General features: G+C 44.7%; 3 protein-coding genes across 4 annotated transcripts in view; 2 read left to right on the forward strand and 1 right to left on the reverse strand.

The window, feature by feature from the left end:
• zgc:77784 (uncharacterized protein LOC402947 homolog) overlaps positions 1–4,973 on the forward strand; it is a 37,078-nt gene extending 32,105 nt beyond the window's left edge. The window contains exons 20-26 of one of the 2 annotated variants that reach the window (XM_029171185.3): positions 57–341; positions 1,193–1,331; positions 2,355–2,680; positions 2,891–3,007; positions 3,339–3,515; positions 3,789–3,910; positions 4,258–4,973. In XM_029171185.3, the coding sequence (XP_029027018.1) occupies positions 57–341; positions 1,193–1,331; positions 2,355–2,680; positions 2,891–3,007; positions 3,339–3,515; positions 3,789–3,910; positions 4,258–4,269 (1,178 nt within the window). In that variant the 3' untranslated portion in view covers positions 4,270–4,973. The remainder of the gene's footprint in view (positions 1–56; positions 342–1,192; positions 1,332–2,354; positions 2,681–2,890; positions 3,008–3,338; positions 3,516–3,788; positions 3,911–4,257) is intronic. The other variant, XM_029171186.3, reaches the window with a different exon arrangement.
• A 3,849-nt stretch (positions 4,974–8,822) lies between these two features.
• lim2.3 (lens intrinsic membrane protein 2.3) lies at positions 8,823–10,665 on the forward strand. The gene is made up of 5 exons (XM_029171729.3): positions 8,823–8,977; positions 9,428–9,603; positions 10,008–10,157; positions 10,235–10,369; positions 10,457–10,665. The coding sequence occupies exons 2-5, from the start codon at positions 9,429–9,431 to the stop codon at positions 10,516–10,518; spliced, it is 522 nt and encodes a 173-aa protein (XP_029027562.1). The 5' UTR covers positions 8,823–8,977; position 9,428; the 3' UTR covers positions 10,519–10,665.
• Positions 10,666–10,810: 145 nt separating this feature from the next.
• hspa8b (heat shock protein family A (Hsp70) member 8b) lies at positions 10,811–15,566 on the reverse strand. Its single transcript, XM_029171768.2, has 9 exons — positions 15,408–15,566; positions 13,573–13,782; positions 13,290–13,495; positions 13,009–13,161; positions 12,312–12,867; positions 12,025–12,227; positions 11,717–11,915; positions 11,403–11,635; positions 10,811–11,310 (listed from the first exon to the last, which is right to left on the reverse strand). Exons 2-9 carry the CDS (start codon positions 13,775–13,777, stop codon positions 11,122–11,124), a joined length of 1,944 nt encoding a protein of 647 aa, XP_029027601.1. The 5' UTR covers positions 13,778–13,782; positions 15,408–15,566; the 3' UTR covers positions 10,811–11,121.
• Positions 15,567–16,529: the final 963 nt, after the last annotated feature.

Genomic DNA, 16,529 nt, shown 5'->3' on the forward strand with positions numbered 1-16,529 from the left:
CTGTGTTTGACCTGCGTGTTGGCGCTGAGCAGATGACTGAGCCTCGTGTTGTTCAGCAGCTGGCATCGCCCACTACCCGGCCCACTCAGAGAAGCACAGCACGGCGTCGAACGACAGCCCCATCTACAGCACCATCAACACGGCGGCTGAGGACGACCTGCTGGCCTACTATGACACGTACTCCAATGCCTCCTACAAACAGGGGCCCGACCCGTACAGCAGCAACCCCGTACTGTCAAACGGTGGACTTGTGGGTTTGGACCAGGACCTGGACCGGTGGACCATCCAGTCTGGTCATTCAGGCTCCGAATACGCCAAGCTCCAGTATAAGAAGAGCAACGGTGAGGACTTTGATTTGTTCCTAATGAAGCTGTGACTCATCTGATCCCCTCTCACTCTAATTGTATTCCTCATGAAGAAGGTCTGTACTTGAGGAGGTAACGCTCAACACGGCATGAAGCATGACGCGTTGTTACCATGGTTACGGTCACATACAGTAACCGATGATAATATGGTAGAACATATCTGTATCTGTTTTAGATATACTTTGTGAATGACCAACATATATTTATATGATTATGGTAATAATTCAAAACCTGATAATCGCACACACAAGAGCTTCACCAGTTTTAATTATATGATTTATTCTAAAAAAAGGAAGTGCTTCTACCCCTCCAACAATTTCATCACCTTAAAAACATAAATATGATAATACAATACTTTACACTAGGACATAAAATACTACTACTACTACTAAACAGTGTTTCATTAAAATACAGAAATGTTGATGAAAATGTAAATAACCAAGTTAGAAAGGACAACGTTTTAATAGCAAAGATTAGAGTGAGGCCAGTGGGAAAGGATTTTACAGTGAACAGACATTCTGTAGAGCCATCTGTGCTGTATACAGTACTTTAGTGCTTGTATTCATACATACTGCATGCTGTAAGTTTCAATGTCAAACTCTCTTGAAAAGTGTTAATACATTTCCTTTGCCTTTACATTGGTGGAGTGTTTGTAAGCTACTGTAGGGGATGTACTGTACAGTAGAGGCTCACACAGATTCAGAAGCAATAATACTAGAGCCTTAAAGACGTTGGGCGCTGTTTAACTAGCTGAACGCAAGTACCACGCCCTTCGTTAAGTTGTGGGGTGAAGGACAGACACAGCTCATACACTTCTGTCTGTGTAGAGAAACTGGAAGCGCAGAGATCTACTGGATCCTCGCCCAAGTCCTCTCCTCTCACCTGGGTGGATGTTCTGTCACTGCCTCTTCCTGCCAACATGGACAGAGGTCACATAAAGACCAACAAAGAAGAAGAGCAACACAGGTTAGTCCAGTCATCCTCCTCCTCCACCTCCAAGATCTAAAACGCTGTTTGTAGTGTATTATCTAGTCATTGCCGTCGTGACCTCTGACTTCACCTAGACGTCAAAAAGAGTTGAGGCGGATGGAAATCAAACCTGCCCCTTAACTCTGCCAAGGATGTCAAACAAAACTTGAGTGAAGTTGGGAGTCTGGGGTGTTTGCAAATTAACAGCAGCTGTTGCTGCGGGCGGCCAGTCGATTGGGCTTCGGGGTTGCGGAGGGGAGCGTCTCCTCTAACTAGTTCTGACAGATTAGAGTGCAGACAGAACGGGATGGGACCGGAGAGCAGCTCTGGCTGTGCTGTGTGTTTTGTAATGACATTAGCCGCCATCTGACAGTTTAGATTAGCCCTTCGTTTTCAGTGACATGTCCGTCATTAAATTAGACCTGATGGCAATAAAGTGACAACAAAAGTCACAGTGGCTCTTGTCCTTGTTAACTCTGCGCTACTGTAGTTTCATATATATGTTTTTATATTTATCAGAAATTAGTTGTAAGTCTCTGTAGATACATGAATTTATCTGCCCTCAACTTATGTTCATTCATTCATGTTCCCCAGAGGATAATTTTTCCTGAAACATCAGTCAAATATATATATAGTATATATGAATGTGTTCTTGCATCACTCATTTTGTTGAGGATATACTAGATGCAGAACTAGGAGTTGCAGGGAAATATGTCCCATGATGCATTTCAAATTACTTACTAGTAGTAGCGGATGATAGACAGACACTCTCATATACTCCAGTATTCTGGATCTAAGCTGTCATTCAGGCAGAAGGTTGTAAGTAGTACAGTACAGTAGTAAACGTAGCAGAGATATGGGAGAACATGCAAACTGCACAGGAGTTAAAGGGAATCAAACCCACAACCCACATTATCAGTGTTAACAGTGCTGCTGCAGTAGTTGTTGGTATAATATGGCCTGCTTTATCACATACAGTGTTTCTGATGCTGCTGCTGCTCCCTGCCTCCCGTCTTCTAGCTCCGAGGAGGAGGAGGAGGATGACTGGTGTCCTCCGCTGCCTGCCAGAACCTACCTGATGGACACGTCCAAGGAGGAAATCTCCAGCCTGCCCCGCAAACCAGACGATGTGTCCTACGCAGCCACGCTAATGTCGTCCCCCCAGCGGGGCACGCACAACCCCAGCGACAGCCCGCGGCTGCAGCACTTTGACCTCCTGGCCCGTCACCACTCAGGCACCCAGTCCAACCCAGACCTGTTCGGCAACTTCAAGGCCCGGGATGCCAGCAAAGCCCGCCACGGCAACCAATGGGCGGACGATTTCAAGGAGGAGAGTCCCAAAGAAGGTCAGTTCCAACAAAGTTTTGTCCCTCGCATCTTTGCAAGTCACTTCTTGAGAGGCAGTGTGTAGAGAGGCACTGTGTAATTTAGTTTATGTTACATAACGGGAAGTATTCCTACACGAAAATCATGTCGCATTTGCTCAAAGTGCAGCTCAGTGTTCTTTAGTTTCCTCAAAATTTCCTGAGGATGACATCGGTCTGATGTCTTGTCAGGACGATCTCCAGCTCAGGAGCCTGATTTGAGCCCTGCGGCCCAGGCACACAGAGCCAGGACTAAAAAAAGAGTTCCCAAGGATGGACCACTGAGACGAGACCTACAGAGCCAAGCAGGTACTGCATACGGAGAGCCAGTACACTGTGGACGTGCTGAAATGACAGGAATTCAGCTTAAATGCTTTATGCCTTGATAGATATTTAGTATTTCATTTCTTTTGAACCATATTTGTGACTATTTTAGAGAGATACATGTAGGCTGGTCCTGCAAAATGCTTCCAGTTCTAATGCTAAGCTAAGCTAATTAGATGTCTGCATCCTCATCGGAGACACAGACATCACAGTGGAATTTTCTAAAGATTTTGCACCATAGCTAATTAGCCTCTCTTTCAAAATAGTCCCGATTTTGCCCGTAGCTAATTAATCGTCAGTGATCAATCAAACGCAGGGCTCCCGCCCCCACCAGCGCCGCCCCCAGCAGACAACTCCCTGCAGCTCTTGGCCGACGTTCTGGGCCGCGGCCGAGCAGAGGGCGAGATGAAGGAGGGGAGCGACTCCACTCTTCAGACGAGAGGGGAAAATTTCTCACCCCAGAGGAGGGGACCTACGAAGTGGATATCACAGGGTAAACAAGAAAAAAGAACAGTTCTGTCCTGACGGCAGCTGGACCTCAACTAGATTTGCATTAATATTATTGTGATGCTTCATGTAAATCCCATTAAGCTTAGAAAGAACCACCTGCCACCAGTGCAGCCACATGTTCATCCCTTAGGAGCAGCTCTGCTTTTCACAGCAGGGGGTCTATGCTCAGTCTGCCTCATTACTTAGGTTTTAATCTGAATAAATACAGATGCACCTTTTGAGCGATTCGCTTTTTCGCCATTTTTGTCATCTGCAGAGGAGAATGTAATCCCGTACAGACAGCCCAACTTCCAGCCCAGCGTCCAGATGTCAGGCTACGGGTCTCTGGGTGGACGGATCTTTCCGCGACCCTCGGGTGCCGGCGGAGGGAGGAATGAGGTACACTACAGATATGCAGTACAGTAGGAGACACGCTGTCTGGGATCGAGGGCAGCGTGAGCTGCCTGTCAGCTTTCTTGAGATGATGATTGGCAGATGTTTCCAGTGGTTAAAAATATAGGAATGAAACACAGAAAAGGCCAAGTTTTCATCTGTCTCCTGATAAAATAGAAAGTAGAATTTGAGGTTGTGTTGTTAACAGCTGGTTTGGTTACAAGTGGTTTTACTGGTATATAAATTATTTTTATGAATGTGGGAGACAAAATATAGATGAACCGGACGATGAGACGTGTTTCTGTAGAGTATGTGACCTCTGTGTGTCGTGCTGTTGTGTGCTTTCTCTCCAGAGCCTCATGTAGACAGGCGCTGATTACGTGACATGACATCCGTCCTCCTTTCTACACCATTTCCTGTATTTTGCGAGCCATCAACCTGTCGCCACTGTCTCTTTTGAAAAACTCAAAATAAAAAGGGAAAATGTCAAGGTTTGCCATCTGCCTTTTCACAAACTCTTATTATTTTCAATTATTTTAACAACTTAATATTTATTTTTGCCCCCCTTCCCCTTTCTGTGTAAATAGACATCTTTCAAAATTTTTTAAAGACATAATCAGATATATTACTAAAAACGCATCTGGGGAAGATATGTTAAAGTATTTTTCGGCAACGGGCAGTACATGTAATCTATTACAGTGTTGTACAGCAGATTATTGAATGTAACTTTATTCTGGAAAATCAAACCATGCCGACGTGTGTGTTTGATAAAAGAGTGGATAAAAAATTAAACTGCGTTAATAATCCATTGCGTGTGTGTGTGTGTGTGTGTGTGTGTGTGTGTGTGTGTGTGTGTGTGTGTGTGTGTGTGTGTGTGTGTGTGTGTGTGTGTGTGTGTGTGTGTGTGTGTGTGTGTGCGCGCCTGTCAGTGCATGTGTGTAGTGTTTCCGTGTCTTACTGTTTTCTCTCTCATCAGTGAGTGGTGACTGTGTACTGTGCTAATCCTGTAGGTCACCAGTGTGTTGTCAAGATTTTTAAAATGACCAGTAAAACATTTGTTACAAAAATGCTTCCGTTCGTGTTTGAATCATTGTTAATATTGGAGCCATTTGAGCTTGGCTGCATGAATATCATGTAAAAGGTCAGGTGTTTCTCTTTCATCAACTTATCTAAAGCTTGTGCCCAGTTCTTACCTGACTTTTATACTTGTATAAAAGTTATGTCCTTCCTTTAATTCAAGGGCTTCAATGTGCTGTAGCATCTTTTAATAGGTTGTGTCCTGGGTTTAAGTCAAATAAGAGATTATTTAGTCAACCTGAAGACGACCATAGGGCAGAGTTATTATAAAGCAGGCCCTTCAAAGCTTTTACTGTATATAAAAACTTACTAAATACCTTGAAAGGATTGTGGAAAAAGTGGAAAAAACAGAACCACTCCACGCTGAGGTGGAGCAGAGTAAAGGTGGGGCTCAACAGCTCATGTTTATATGTCATGAATAAGGAGAAAAGGCCCACATCCAAGTGAAATCAAGCAGCATGCTAGGGCTCAAGGTTTAAAGGACTGGGTCTTTAAGTGGGGGCTCATCGTGAGCAAGCCGACACCGGTTGTTTAGAGCAGACGTTGGAGGGACACTGCTACAACATCTGGAAATCATAACTTTAGCACAGAGCTTTCTCTGGCGAGAGCAAGGCGAGCAAAACATCCCTCTCTGCAACGTGAAACTTGTAATTCTGGGTGTCGGGGGAAGACGGAGGATCAGAGGCGGGAGAAGACGAGCGCAGTCGCGAGCCCAGATCTGAACCAAACATCCCTGCTGGGGCGTGAGGCGGCTCAGAGTTGATCCAACGCCGCCGTAAAATGACTTCCCTGTTGGAATCGGTCGCAGTGCGATGAGGAGACAGACGTGTGGGAGCACGTAACCTTCATCTCACTGCAGCGCTCGTAGAACGCGACAGCGGCGGGATTTGAAAGGGCTTCCTTCATGCCTGTACCTTCATCTTCTGTTCGTCAGTGCATCATCAGCACTGTGAGTGCCTCTGCAGCACTGCAGCGGTGCCGTCCCGGCGGTGGAGAGCGGCTCAGCTGGACTCTCAGCGCACTGGAAGGATAATAGTAATCCCAGACAATTTGAAGAAGTTATGCACTTTGGACGGGTTCTCCAATTTTACGCTTTGAGGCCTGTAGAGTGGATCAGGGTCTCTGTGGTTTACAGTGGATGCCGTCCAAAACACCCACACTCTCCAGCTTGACCAGCGCTAAGACCACTTCACATGCCCACAGTCACTCTTTCCTCTAAACCCCAAATATCCACTGCAAACATGTTTGACCTTCACCTTTTACCTGCAGGTGGTTGGTTCTAGTCTTTCTTCACAAAGCTCCACAGCTCTGTCTCCATGATTTTAAAAACCACTTTCCATCTGTATTAAAAAAGAACAATTCTCATTTCACTATTTGAATGTAGAAGCACCACTGGCCTTTGAAGCCACTGGGATGCGCAAGCGAGACCTGCTCATGTGTCCCTGAACCTGAGATTTAGGTCGAGCACAGAATGTTTTCCACCTTATCAGAGGTGTGAACAGTCTCCCTGAGTCAAATCTGCTGTGTCCGCTGGAGGCCAAACGTCCAGCAGTGAGGAAAACACACAGCGACAGGAATGTTTATGAAAATCCTGTTTCATAGCTACACTACTCAGATATTCTGTATGAAATTATATTCAATATAATTTATTTATGAGAAGATTTTCGAACAGATATTTCTGATTTGCACGTGTGATGTGTGCCTGCAAATAAAGACCACCTGCTGTATCCTAAACAATAGTGAATGTAAAGTGTGTATTTGCTTCAAACTGACCATTGCATTCAGTTGGAACTGGAAGTCAGTAATAGACTCATCTGAACATCTGAACTGCTTCTGCAAAAATCTAAATGTAAAATATACAACATCTAATATTTGCTGCAGCGTTTCTTGGCTTCCGCCGACCAGAATCACTTCACACCTTTATGTAGTCATTTACTGACAGGAAGCTGTGGAGCAGGGTCACCGCTCGGTCCCTGACTCCTCTGGCTCAGAGGAGGCAAATCAATTTGGAAAGAAGTACCCGCCCAACGGCTAAATACAAACAGCAGGTAGTGAATAAAGAAAGGTTCCTAAATCAGAGAGCACATTTAACAGAAGCTTGTTGCTCGTGAAAGCCTGAATGAAAGGCAGCACCTAGTGGTGAAGCCTGAGAGCAGCACGGAGCCCCTGACAGCGATCTGCTGCATCGTGTGCCGTCCGGTAAGTGACGACGATGAGAGATGTTCTGTAGATGAACCCAAATGAACCTAACCCAGCGTTCAGACAGGACCCTGACGCAGACTCCGTCCCTCCATCCTTCTCTAAATTATTTACACCCATGCTCCTCCGACTGTGACATTTCAAAATGTCTACCGTGAAAAAGGCTTATTGAACATCCGCGCTCTTTCGTGCGCCCACTGCTCTCGATACGGGGTCCAGAATAACTGATTAAAGTCAAGTGTCCTACTTAGTTTTCATAAGCAGATAGAAATCTTTCTTTTGTTTGTTCTGAGCAGTCATTCAAACTCTTCCAAGGAAGTGGAGGTCTGGTTCAGTCTGTGACACCATGTGCATTGATAACATCCTGTATCCTGTTAGTTACTGTACCTGCTGTCTGGAAAAAACAACCTGTGACCTGCAGGTGCTTAGACCTTGAGTACAGTCATCACCCTTTGTTGTTAAAGCCCCCTGATGCAAATCTCCACCTCTGGCTTTAATATATCCTGATTATAACCATTACAACAGTGATTTAAGTGTTATTAGATTTTATGCCGATGGAAAACAGCATTATTGTTTATGATATGTATTACACAGATGAAACAACCATAGGTCCACTCTTGCATTCAAATTCAGCAACAAAATGTAAAAGCAAGTCCCTGCTGTTGGTTTGCTTCTGATTGAGAGCTGCCAGATATTGTTAAAACAGGCCAATAAAGATGATTCAGACTGATGCAGCTGCACATTCATCATCTTCATCATCATCATTATCAACATGGTTTAAAACTGATTGTATCAGCGGCACTCATCGTGCCCCTGATTAAAACCCTTCAAACTTTCTCTGCTAAATGCGACATCGCGATTAAATCTCTTTTACTTTTGCTGCCTCTTCTTTTCCCAAACTGTAGAAACCCACAAGCACCTGCCACGGCATCCATCAAAGAACACACCTAACCCACCCACGGCACCTCTGGTTGTGTTTCACTCAAGCAACGCCAGATTCCTAAAACATTTAGCTGTTCAGTCAGTGAAGCAGGGGAGCAGCTACTGTCCAGCTGAACAGGCGTGTGTGTTTGGGCAAATCTGTGAAACAGAACTGTGCCTTAATAAACGTGCAGTTACAGCATCACTGTGTACTAGTATTCAACACGTGTGTGGTACAGCAACACTGTGTAATAGTATTCAACACGTGTGTGGTACAATGTGTACAGAGCATCTGCCCGTCACAATTTATCCACATCACAGCTGCTCATTAAGTCGTTCAGTCCATTACTCCACAACACACACATCTACACATGCTTCACACTACAACATACACAAGAGTGGAGAGCTCGGTGGCAGAAGTCCCTCAACCACCGTAGTGACAGCTGACACTGACACAGTTCACCAAGTCACCGCTCAGCACTGCTGGTGTAAACAAGTTGATTTGGAGAAAGCAGAGGAATCTGTCAGGATCTCCCCCAAAACCCCCCGGACTGAAATAACAACCGCGGGGTGATTATTTCGGGTCACACGTGCAGCGGTCTGAATGAAAAGCGCTGGGGTCATGAGTATTGCCGAGACGTGCGCAGCGCTTTGGCCGTTTTGTGTTTTCAGCAGATTCCCCAAAACACAAAAGTCATCCCCTGTGATTGGCTGCGGCTCAGCGCGCCCCATTGTTCCATCAGCCCGTTTGTGCGCTCGGTTTCCTCCGCAACAACAAAACTTTCCTGCCGCGCCGGGCGATATTGGGCTCCTCTGTGCTTTGGCAACCTGAAATATTGGAGTCTCTGTTTCTGAGAGGAAAACAAAAAGATTAAGGTATGTAAACAACAGGGAAACGTGTTAAATGTCATGTGTGGACCTGTACAACTGAGCCTTGGAGTTTATTCACCTTCTAGCTTCAAAGTGACGTTTAGAAATGCTTTTTATGTCCATCCACATATCTCATTTCTCTGAATATGCTTCATATTTCATATAAAGCATATTTCCAGCATCTTATTAAAGGTGAGACTATGTACAGCGGTTAATGACTCAGAGTGAGAACCTCTTGTTGTCTAATGTTTCCATAATCAGATCTGTCTGGCTCCAGAATAGCATTTGTGACACCCTGCTGCATACATTTGGAGTTTGTTTTATTCATATCCAGTGGTGCCCTGTGCTCTTTACCAGGAGGTGTGGTGTAATTGGTGCGGCGGGGGCCACGTGTGACGGGGGCCCTGACCCGCTCTGTTTTTCTCTCCCTGTGTCACTCACTATGTTTTTTGGCAGGATGTACAGCTTCATGGGCGGCGGGCTGTTCTGTGCCGGAGTCGGGAACATACTCCTCATTGTCTCCACGGCAACTGACTACTGGATGCAATACCGTCACTCGAGCAATTATATGCACCAGGGCCTGTGGCGGTACTGTGTGCCTGGGAAATGCATGACACACACAGACAGCATTGGTGAGGCTCCCTGGGTACCGTGCTCCCCATGCACGCAGACACAGCCTCATTTCTGTTTATTAGTTGGCTGACAATCAGTCTGTCACCTCAACGCTGGCCCTGATCATTGCTACATTACATCTCCCTGGATCTTTGTCGAACAGTGTGTACTGTATTTGTGTATGTAGAGAATATAGAAATTTCCCTTTTAATGCAACACAATGGGTACAGTCCCACAGCTAAACACTAGAGGGCAAGCTTGAGCCGTCATCTGGAGGAGAAAAAGCATTACACCTTTGACAATAACGCAACTGACTCTACAAATTACATGAGCTGAGTGTGTGAAACAGAAAATGAGCAGATTGTTCATCTAGTCCAGGACATGTGGTCACCCGGGGCTCGTCTCCTTTCCTGTCACCCCACAGCGTACTGGGATGCCACACGGGCCTTCATGATTCTTTCCCTGCTGGCTTGTTTCATCGGCATTGTGATTGGTGTCATGGCCTTCATCCACTACTCCTCCTTTGATGGGTTTGACAAGACCTTCGCAGCGGGGATCCTCTTCTTCATCTCCTGTAAGCTCCTCACCTGCAGCCACACAGCCGAGGCCTTTATCTCTCTCCGTCCGGCCTAACTCTTTGGTCCCGTCTAGGCTTCTTTGTGTTGCTGGCGATGGCCGTGTACACAGGCGTGACAGTGAACTACTATGGAAAACGCTATGGCAGCTGGCGATTCTCCTGGTCCTATATAATGGGCTGGGTGGCAGTGGTGCTCACATTCTTCTCAGGTCTGCTCGTCTCCCATAACCAGCTTTAATCACTAGTACATGTCAGCACTACTTATTCCTCTCATCCATTTTCTGCCTTCCTTCTAGGTATCTTCTACATGTGTGCCTACCGAATGCATGAATGCCCAAGAAACTCTAACTCACGCTGATCTGGCAAAGAATTAAACAGCAGCATATACACACCAGCACTGGTCCATAATAATTGGACAAGAGGAACCAATACCCCAAACAACTTCCCTACTTTCTGTTGAATGAAATATTCACGACTAAGCAAAATAAATGAGAAAGGTAAAGCAGCTTGTGTCTTCATGGTCTCATTATACGCTTGTGTACAGTAGTTTGACAGCCCTCACTCACAGGATGCAAACTGAAGGTCAAAACTGCAGTAAGGGGTCATTTGGTTTCAGACATACAGCAGGAACACATCATATGAAACGTGTCTGAATTTGAAAATATTTTTATTGGCAAGAGCAGAGCAGTAGCATTTATTTGGCCCCTGCAACAAAAACACTGGTAATTAATGCAAATACTGCTAAACCCAAACGCAAAGTGCTGTACATGCGTAAACAAAGTGACAAACAGAAACAGCCACAGTAAAACCTTTGGCCATTGAAAATACTAAATTAATCAATTCAAGCCAAGACAGTTGTGGTTAATGGCGCCAAGTACAGGATTGAGATAACTGATATTCCGAACACCCTTCACACCACATTGAACAGAAGAGATGCTCTAGGAAGTCCTGAGCATGCAGCTTAGTCCACCTCTTCAATGGTGGGGCCGGAGGAGGCTCCTCCTCCAGGAGCACCACCAGCTCCAGGGAAGCCACCAGGCATCCCCCCTGGCACACCTCCTCCAGCACTTTGGTACAGCTTGGTCATGATAGGGCTACACACCTTCTCCAGTTCCTTCTGCTGATGCTCAAACTCATCTTTTTCTGCAGACTGAAAAAACAATATGGGAAGGAATTCAAACATTACATCTTGTTATTTTAACCAGAGTGCCCTTTAAGCCAGACTAGCCTCCTGGCTCGTACCTGGTTTCTGTCCAGCCAGTTGATGACTTCGTTACACTTGTCCATAATCTTCTGTTTGTCCTCATCACTGATCTTGCCTTTCAGCTTCTCATCCTCCACGGTCGACTTCATGTTGAAGGCGTAGGACTCCAGGCCGTTCTTGGCAGCCACCTTGTCTCTCTGCACGTCATCCTCAGCCTTGTACTTTTCAGCTTCTTGCACCATGCGCTCAATGTCCTCTTTGCTCAAGCGACCTAAAAGGTGGCAAAAGGATAAGCAAAATATTTTATGGGGAAAAAAGGCTGATGCTCAAGTCAAAGCTGGTTAAAAATTACCTTTGTCATTGGTGATTGTGATCTTGTTCTCCTTCCCAGTGCTCTTATCCACAGCAGACACATTCATGATGCCATTGGCATCTATATCAAAGGTCACTTCAATCTGAGGGACCCCTCTGGGAGCAGGGGGAATTCCAGTCAGTTCAAATTTACCCAGCAGGTTGTTGTCTTTGGTCATGGCCCTTTCACCTTCAAACACCTGCACATGTAACGTTAGGTCAACGCCACAGTAACGACGAGAATATGGGATTTAAGACCTTCCCAAATCTAACAAAGTGGTCTTCTAACACTAAATGTGGTGGCTGTACCTGAATGAGCACACCAGGCTGGTTGTCTGAATAGGTTGTAAAGGTTTGAGTCTGCTTTGTGGGGATTGTAGTATTCCTCTTAATTAGAACGGTCATAACTCCACCAGCAGTCTCGATGCCCAGAGACAAGGGGGTCACATCAAGCAGCAAGAGGTCCTGCACGTTCTCTGATTTGTCCCCTGCCAGGATGGCTGCCTGCACGGCTGCAGAATGAGTAGAGGTCAGGTTTAGGTTATTTCGATGAGTTGTTAGTTACTGGCATAAGTTTAGCCAAACAGAGGCAATACCTGCACCATAGGCAACCGCCTCATCTGGGTTAATGCTCTTATTGAGTTCCTTCCCATTGAAGAAATCCTGCAGCAGCTTCTGGATCTTGGGAATCCGAGTAGAGCCTCCCACCAGGACAATGTCATGGACCTGGCTCTTGTCCATCTTGGCGTCCCGAAGTGCCTTTTCCACAGGCTCAAGGGTTCCTCGAAACAGGTCTGCGTTCAACTCCTCAAACCTGGCCCTGGTGATCGAGGTATAAAAATCGATGCCCTCGTACAGGGAATCGATTTCAATGCTGGCCTGCGTGCTGGACGACAAGGTGCGCTTGGCTCTCTCACATGCAGTGCGCAGACGGCGCACGGCCCTCTTATTGTCACTGATGTCCTTCTTGTATTTGCGCTTGAACTCAGAGATGAAGTGGTTTACCATGCGGTTATCAAAGTCCTCGCCTCCCAAGTGTGTATCACCTGCTGTGGACTTGACCTCAAAGATTCCATCTTCAATGGTCAGGATGGAGACGTCAAAAGTGCCGCCACCCAGGTCAAAGATAAGGACGTTTCTTTCAGACCCAACCTAAATTTAAAATGATTTATTGTAATCCATTTAAAAGACTATGGCTACAAACAACAACCGAAGCAATACAATTTATTTAATAATAAAGAAACATGTTGGAATAAAAACATTTGTCAACTTGCCAATTAAGGCTGATTTTACCTTTTTGTCCAGGCCATAAGCAATAGCTGCTGCGGTGGGTTCGTTAATGATACGAAGGACATTCAGCCCAGAAATGGTTCCCGCATCTTTGGTGGCCTGGCGTTGAGAGTCATTGAAGTAGGCAGGCACGGTCACAACCGCATTTGTTATTGTCTGCAAAAAGAAACTGTTTTTTTAGTTACAGCATTTATTGGAAGATTAGGAACACAGCAGTCAATATGGTCTATTATTGGTGTAGACCTCAGCTTCTGTCAGCTAAAATAAAATCAGAACGCAAGTACCTTGCCAAGGTATGCCTCTGCAATCTCCTTCATCTTAATGAGAACCATGGAAGAGATCTCTTCTGGGTAAAAGGTCTTGGTCTCTCCCTTGTATTCCACCTTTACCTTTGGGCGTGAAGCATCATTAATGACTGTGAAAGGCCAGTGTTTCATGTCTGACTGGACAACACTGTCATCAAATCGACGTCCGATTAGACGCTTTGCATCTGAAAGAAAAAATGTATTATCAAAATAAATAGATTTCTGAGTTGGATAATTATTAATTATCTTGTGTATTTCTTACCAAATACTGTGTTGTTGGGGTTCAAGGCCACCTGATTCTTGGCTGCATCTCCGATCAGCCTCTCAGTGTCTGTGAAGGCCACATAACTGGGTGTGGTCCTGTTTCCCTGGTCATTGGCAATGATCTCAACCTTGCCATGCTGAAATACTCCTACACAGGAGTAGGTAGTGCCCAGGTCAATGCCAACTGCTGGTCCCTTGGACATGGTTTCTGAAACAATACAACAAAACGTTATTAAACACACACTGGAGGTAAAGTGAACATCTGGACACATCTCACAATGCTCTTTCTAAGCTCAGTATAGCACCATAACATTTTTATATGTGGTAATGAGGCTATTATTGGGGTCTGAGCTGCAACACCAGTGGAAACAAACTATCTCTATGAAGAGAAGATCCACAGCACCTGTTTTTAAGCTTCCCCACTTCTGACAGCTTGACAACGGCGGTCTTTATTATGGCAACAGGCAACACAGAGGCAATGGCGTTTTGTAGGAACCAGGTTACTGTAAGAACTAGACTGTAATAACTTTTCATGCAATGACATGGCATTTATTTCATTATAAAAGCTAAGAGATTAAGTTGTTTAACTAATGAGATGACCAACGTTTTGAAAGTACACTACAGCTACATTTACTAGGTTGCTGGATAAATTACTGCAGAGCCATCCCAATGACTAAGGAGGAATCAGCCTCTTGGAACATGCCCAACACTGTAAATACTGCACTGATGCCACAGTAGCAAAACAATCAACACTGTAATGTTAGCCTAACATTAAGCCCCATAGAAGGTGAACATAACCAACTTCCTTCATACTAGTTTCATACTGTAACTGGAAACTTATGTAATTTATTAAACTACAGGAAATGAATCCACATATTTTTCAATAACCATTTACAGTGAATGTTGCACTAATTTTTAGGTGCACAGTATTTTTACTAGGTTGCCTATTGAATATACTGTATTCTATAACTGCCCCTTAAACATCTGATGCATGGTTGTGTTTCCTGCATTGAATACGCTTTACCAATTCACATTTAATTACTGTCCTGCTAATGAAAAGGGCTTTTTATTATCATTAATAGAAAACAGATGCTACATGTCAATCAGAATTAAGAACTATAATTAATTTATTTAAGGACTGCATATACTTGGTATTTATTTGAAAAACCAATGGGTAACGGACAAATCTTAAACTCAGCCATCAGCTAAATCCGTCTTCGCTCAGTGTCTGCCGCTGAAGTGCCATTAGTGATTACGGTTCGTTTGTGATCGTTGTGTCTCTGGGGGCAGAGAAGCATCACTTCGGATCTCACCGCTCACAACAGGAGGGCGTGTCGCCGTCCGTTTCTGGAGGCTGCGAACTTTCTGGTGGCTTCGCTCGTTTCTCTATGACTCCGAACAACTTGCGAGGCGTTACGTAACACCGACCTATTCGCCGAGCGCAAATTAGCGACTTTGCGCGAGCTGTCGTCTGACTTTACAGAAAGCGGCGAGCGCGTTCTGAACCTTACGTCACACGCGCTATTAGCTAAGTTCTCTAACGTCGGAGTTACAGATGTTGATAGTCAACTGACGTTACAACAAGTTAGTGTTAGTATCGTAATTAGCTAAAAAGCGTTTAGTGCGCAGCGTTTTGATAACAACAGACAGCAAACAATAAATAAGCTAACGCTAAATAATATTCGCTAAATCTAATGCCAATCACTAAATACTGTAGCTAACTCACTTAATAGTTAACTAACTGTTAATGTTGACGCTGAATAAAATAGTTGATGCCAACAAGTGTTTCCAGTAGAACCGACACCAGGATACAACCCACCGAGTTCTACTCACCTGCGTTCAATTCGGCTGCTTTATCGACTGAGCCCTCGCTAATAACCTGTCTTCTGGTGCAGTAGCTGCTGCCGCGGTCTGTCAGTCGGACAGTGTGTGCGCGTGCAGCGGCGTCGCCTCCTAAACAACACGCGCACGCAGAACTCTCCAGAACGCGGGAGGAGCGACGCCGACCAATCGTCCAGCATCAGCTCCACCGCGTCCCCCCGTGCTCCAATTAAAAATCATGCCTGCGCATTTCCAAAGCAGTTGCTATCAGGAAAAGGGCTGAGGTCTAGAAAATACCAGCACATGCTGGCTCACTAGAAGACTGGGCATTTAGGGCGTTGTATGACTCATCACTGAAAATGACAAAAACATTTTTTTTCACAACACACTCAGGGCTCTGTTATTGTGTTATAAAAAATAACGTGTTTTTTTTTTTCCTTTTCTGGTGCTAGAGGTGTGCAGCTTGTCCCATTTAAGACTGAAGATTCAAAAAACTTAATAGAAATAATTTAATGGAAATAATTTCCTAACTACTGCACCTATGGTTTTGCAGAGATGACTAGGGACTTTGCAGGTGTAGGTACTGTATGAATTCTTCTCAGTCAACATTCTCTGTGATGGACTGGCACCCTGTCCCTACGAATGACAGCTGTCATTATTGAGACACCCAGAAACTGTGTGGTCCCTTTGAGGAAATTCAGTAAGGATATGAATACATAAACACTATTCTCCGACTGTTTTATGTACTAAACTAAAATTGATAAATTAAAAAACAATTCTGGTGACAATTATCATCTGCTACTGCACAACAACGCTGTATAACTACATATAATATTGCATTTCCTACACCTTCAGTCAATGGTGGTGCTAAAGTTGAATCAGCTATAGCAATAATAACTCAATAACTCTTATGAGGTGTTGAGCACTTTATGTAAAGCGTGCATATATTTCAATACAATAAATCTAATTTTCCACAAGCCATTTTAGAGGCACAGGGAACCTGAGATGCCTCTAATATACACAATCTGACAGGCAGTACCAAATATTTCTGTGAAAACACATACTGAGTTCAGGAACACTGCGTCACAAATCAAAGTACAGTATAACAAAACTAGATATTGATTTACCACTTAG

Source organism: Betta splendens, chromosome 13, assembly GCF_900634795.4.
Source record: "Betta splendens chromosome 13, fBetSpl5.4, whole genome shotgun sequence".
In the NCBI taxonomy this organism is placed as follows: domain Eukaryota; kingdom Metazoa; phylum Chordata; class Actinopteri; order Anabantiformes; family Osphronemidae; genus Betta; species Betta splendens.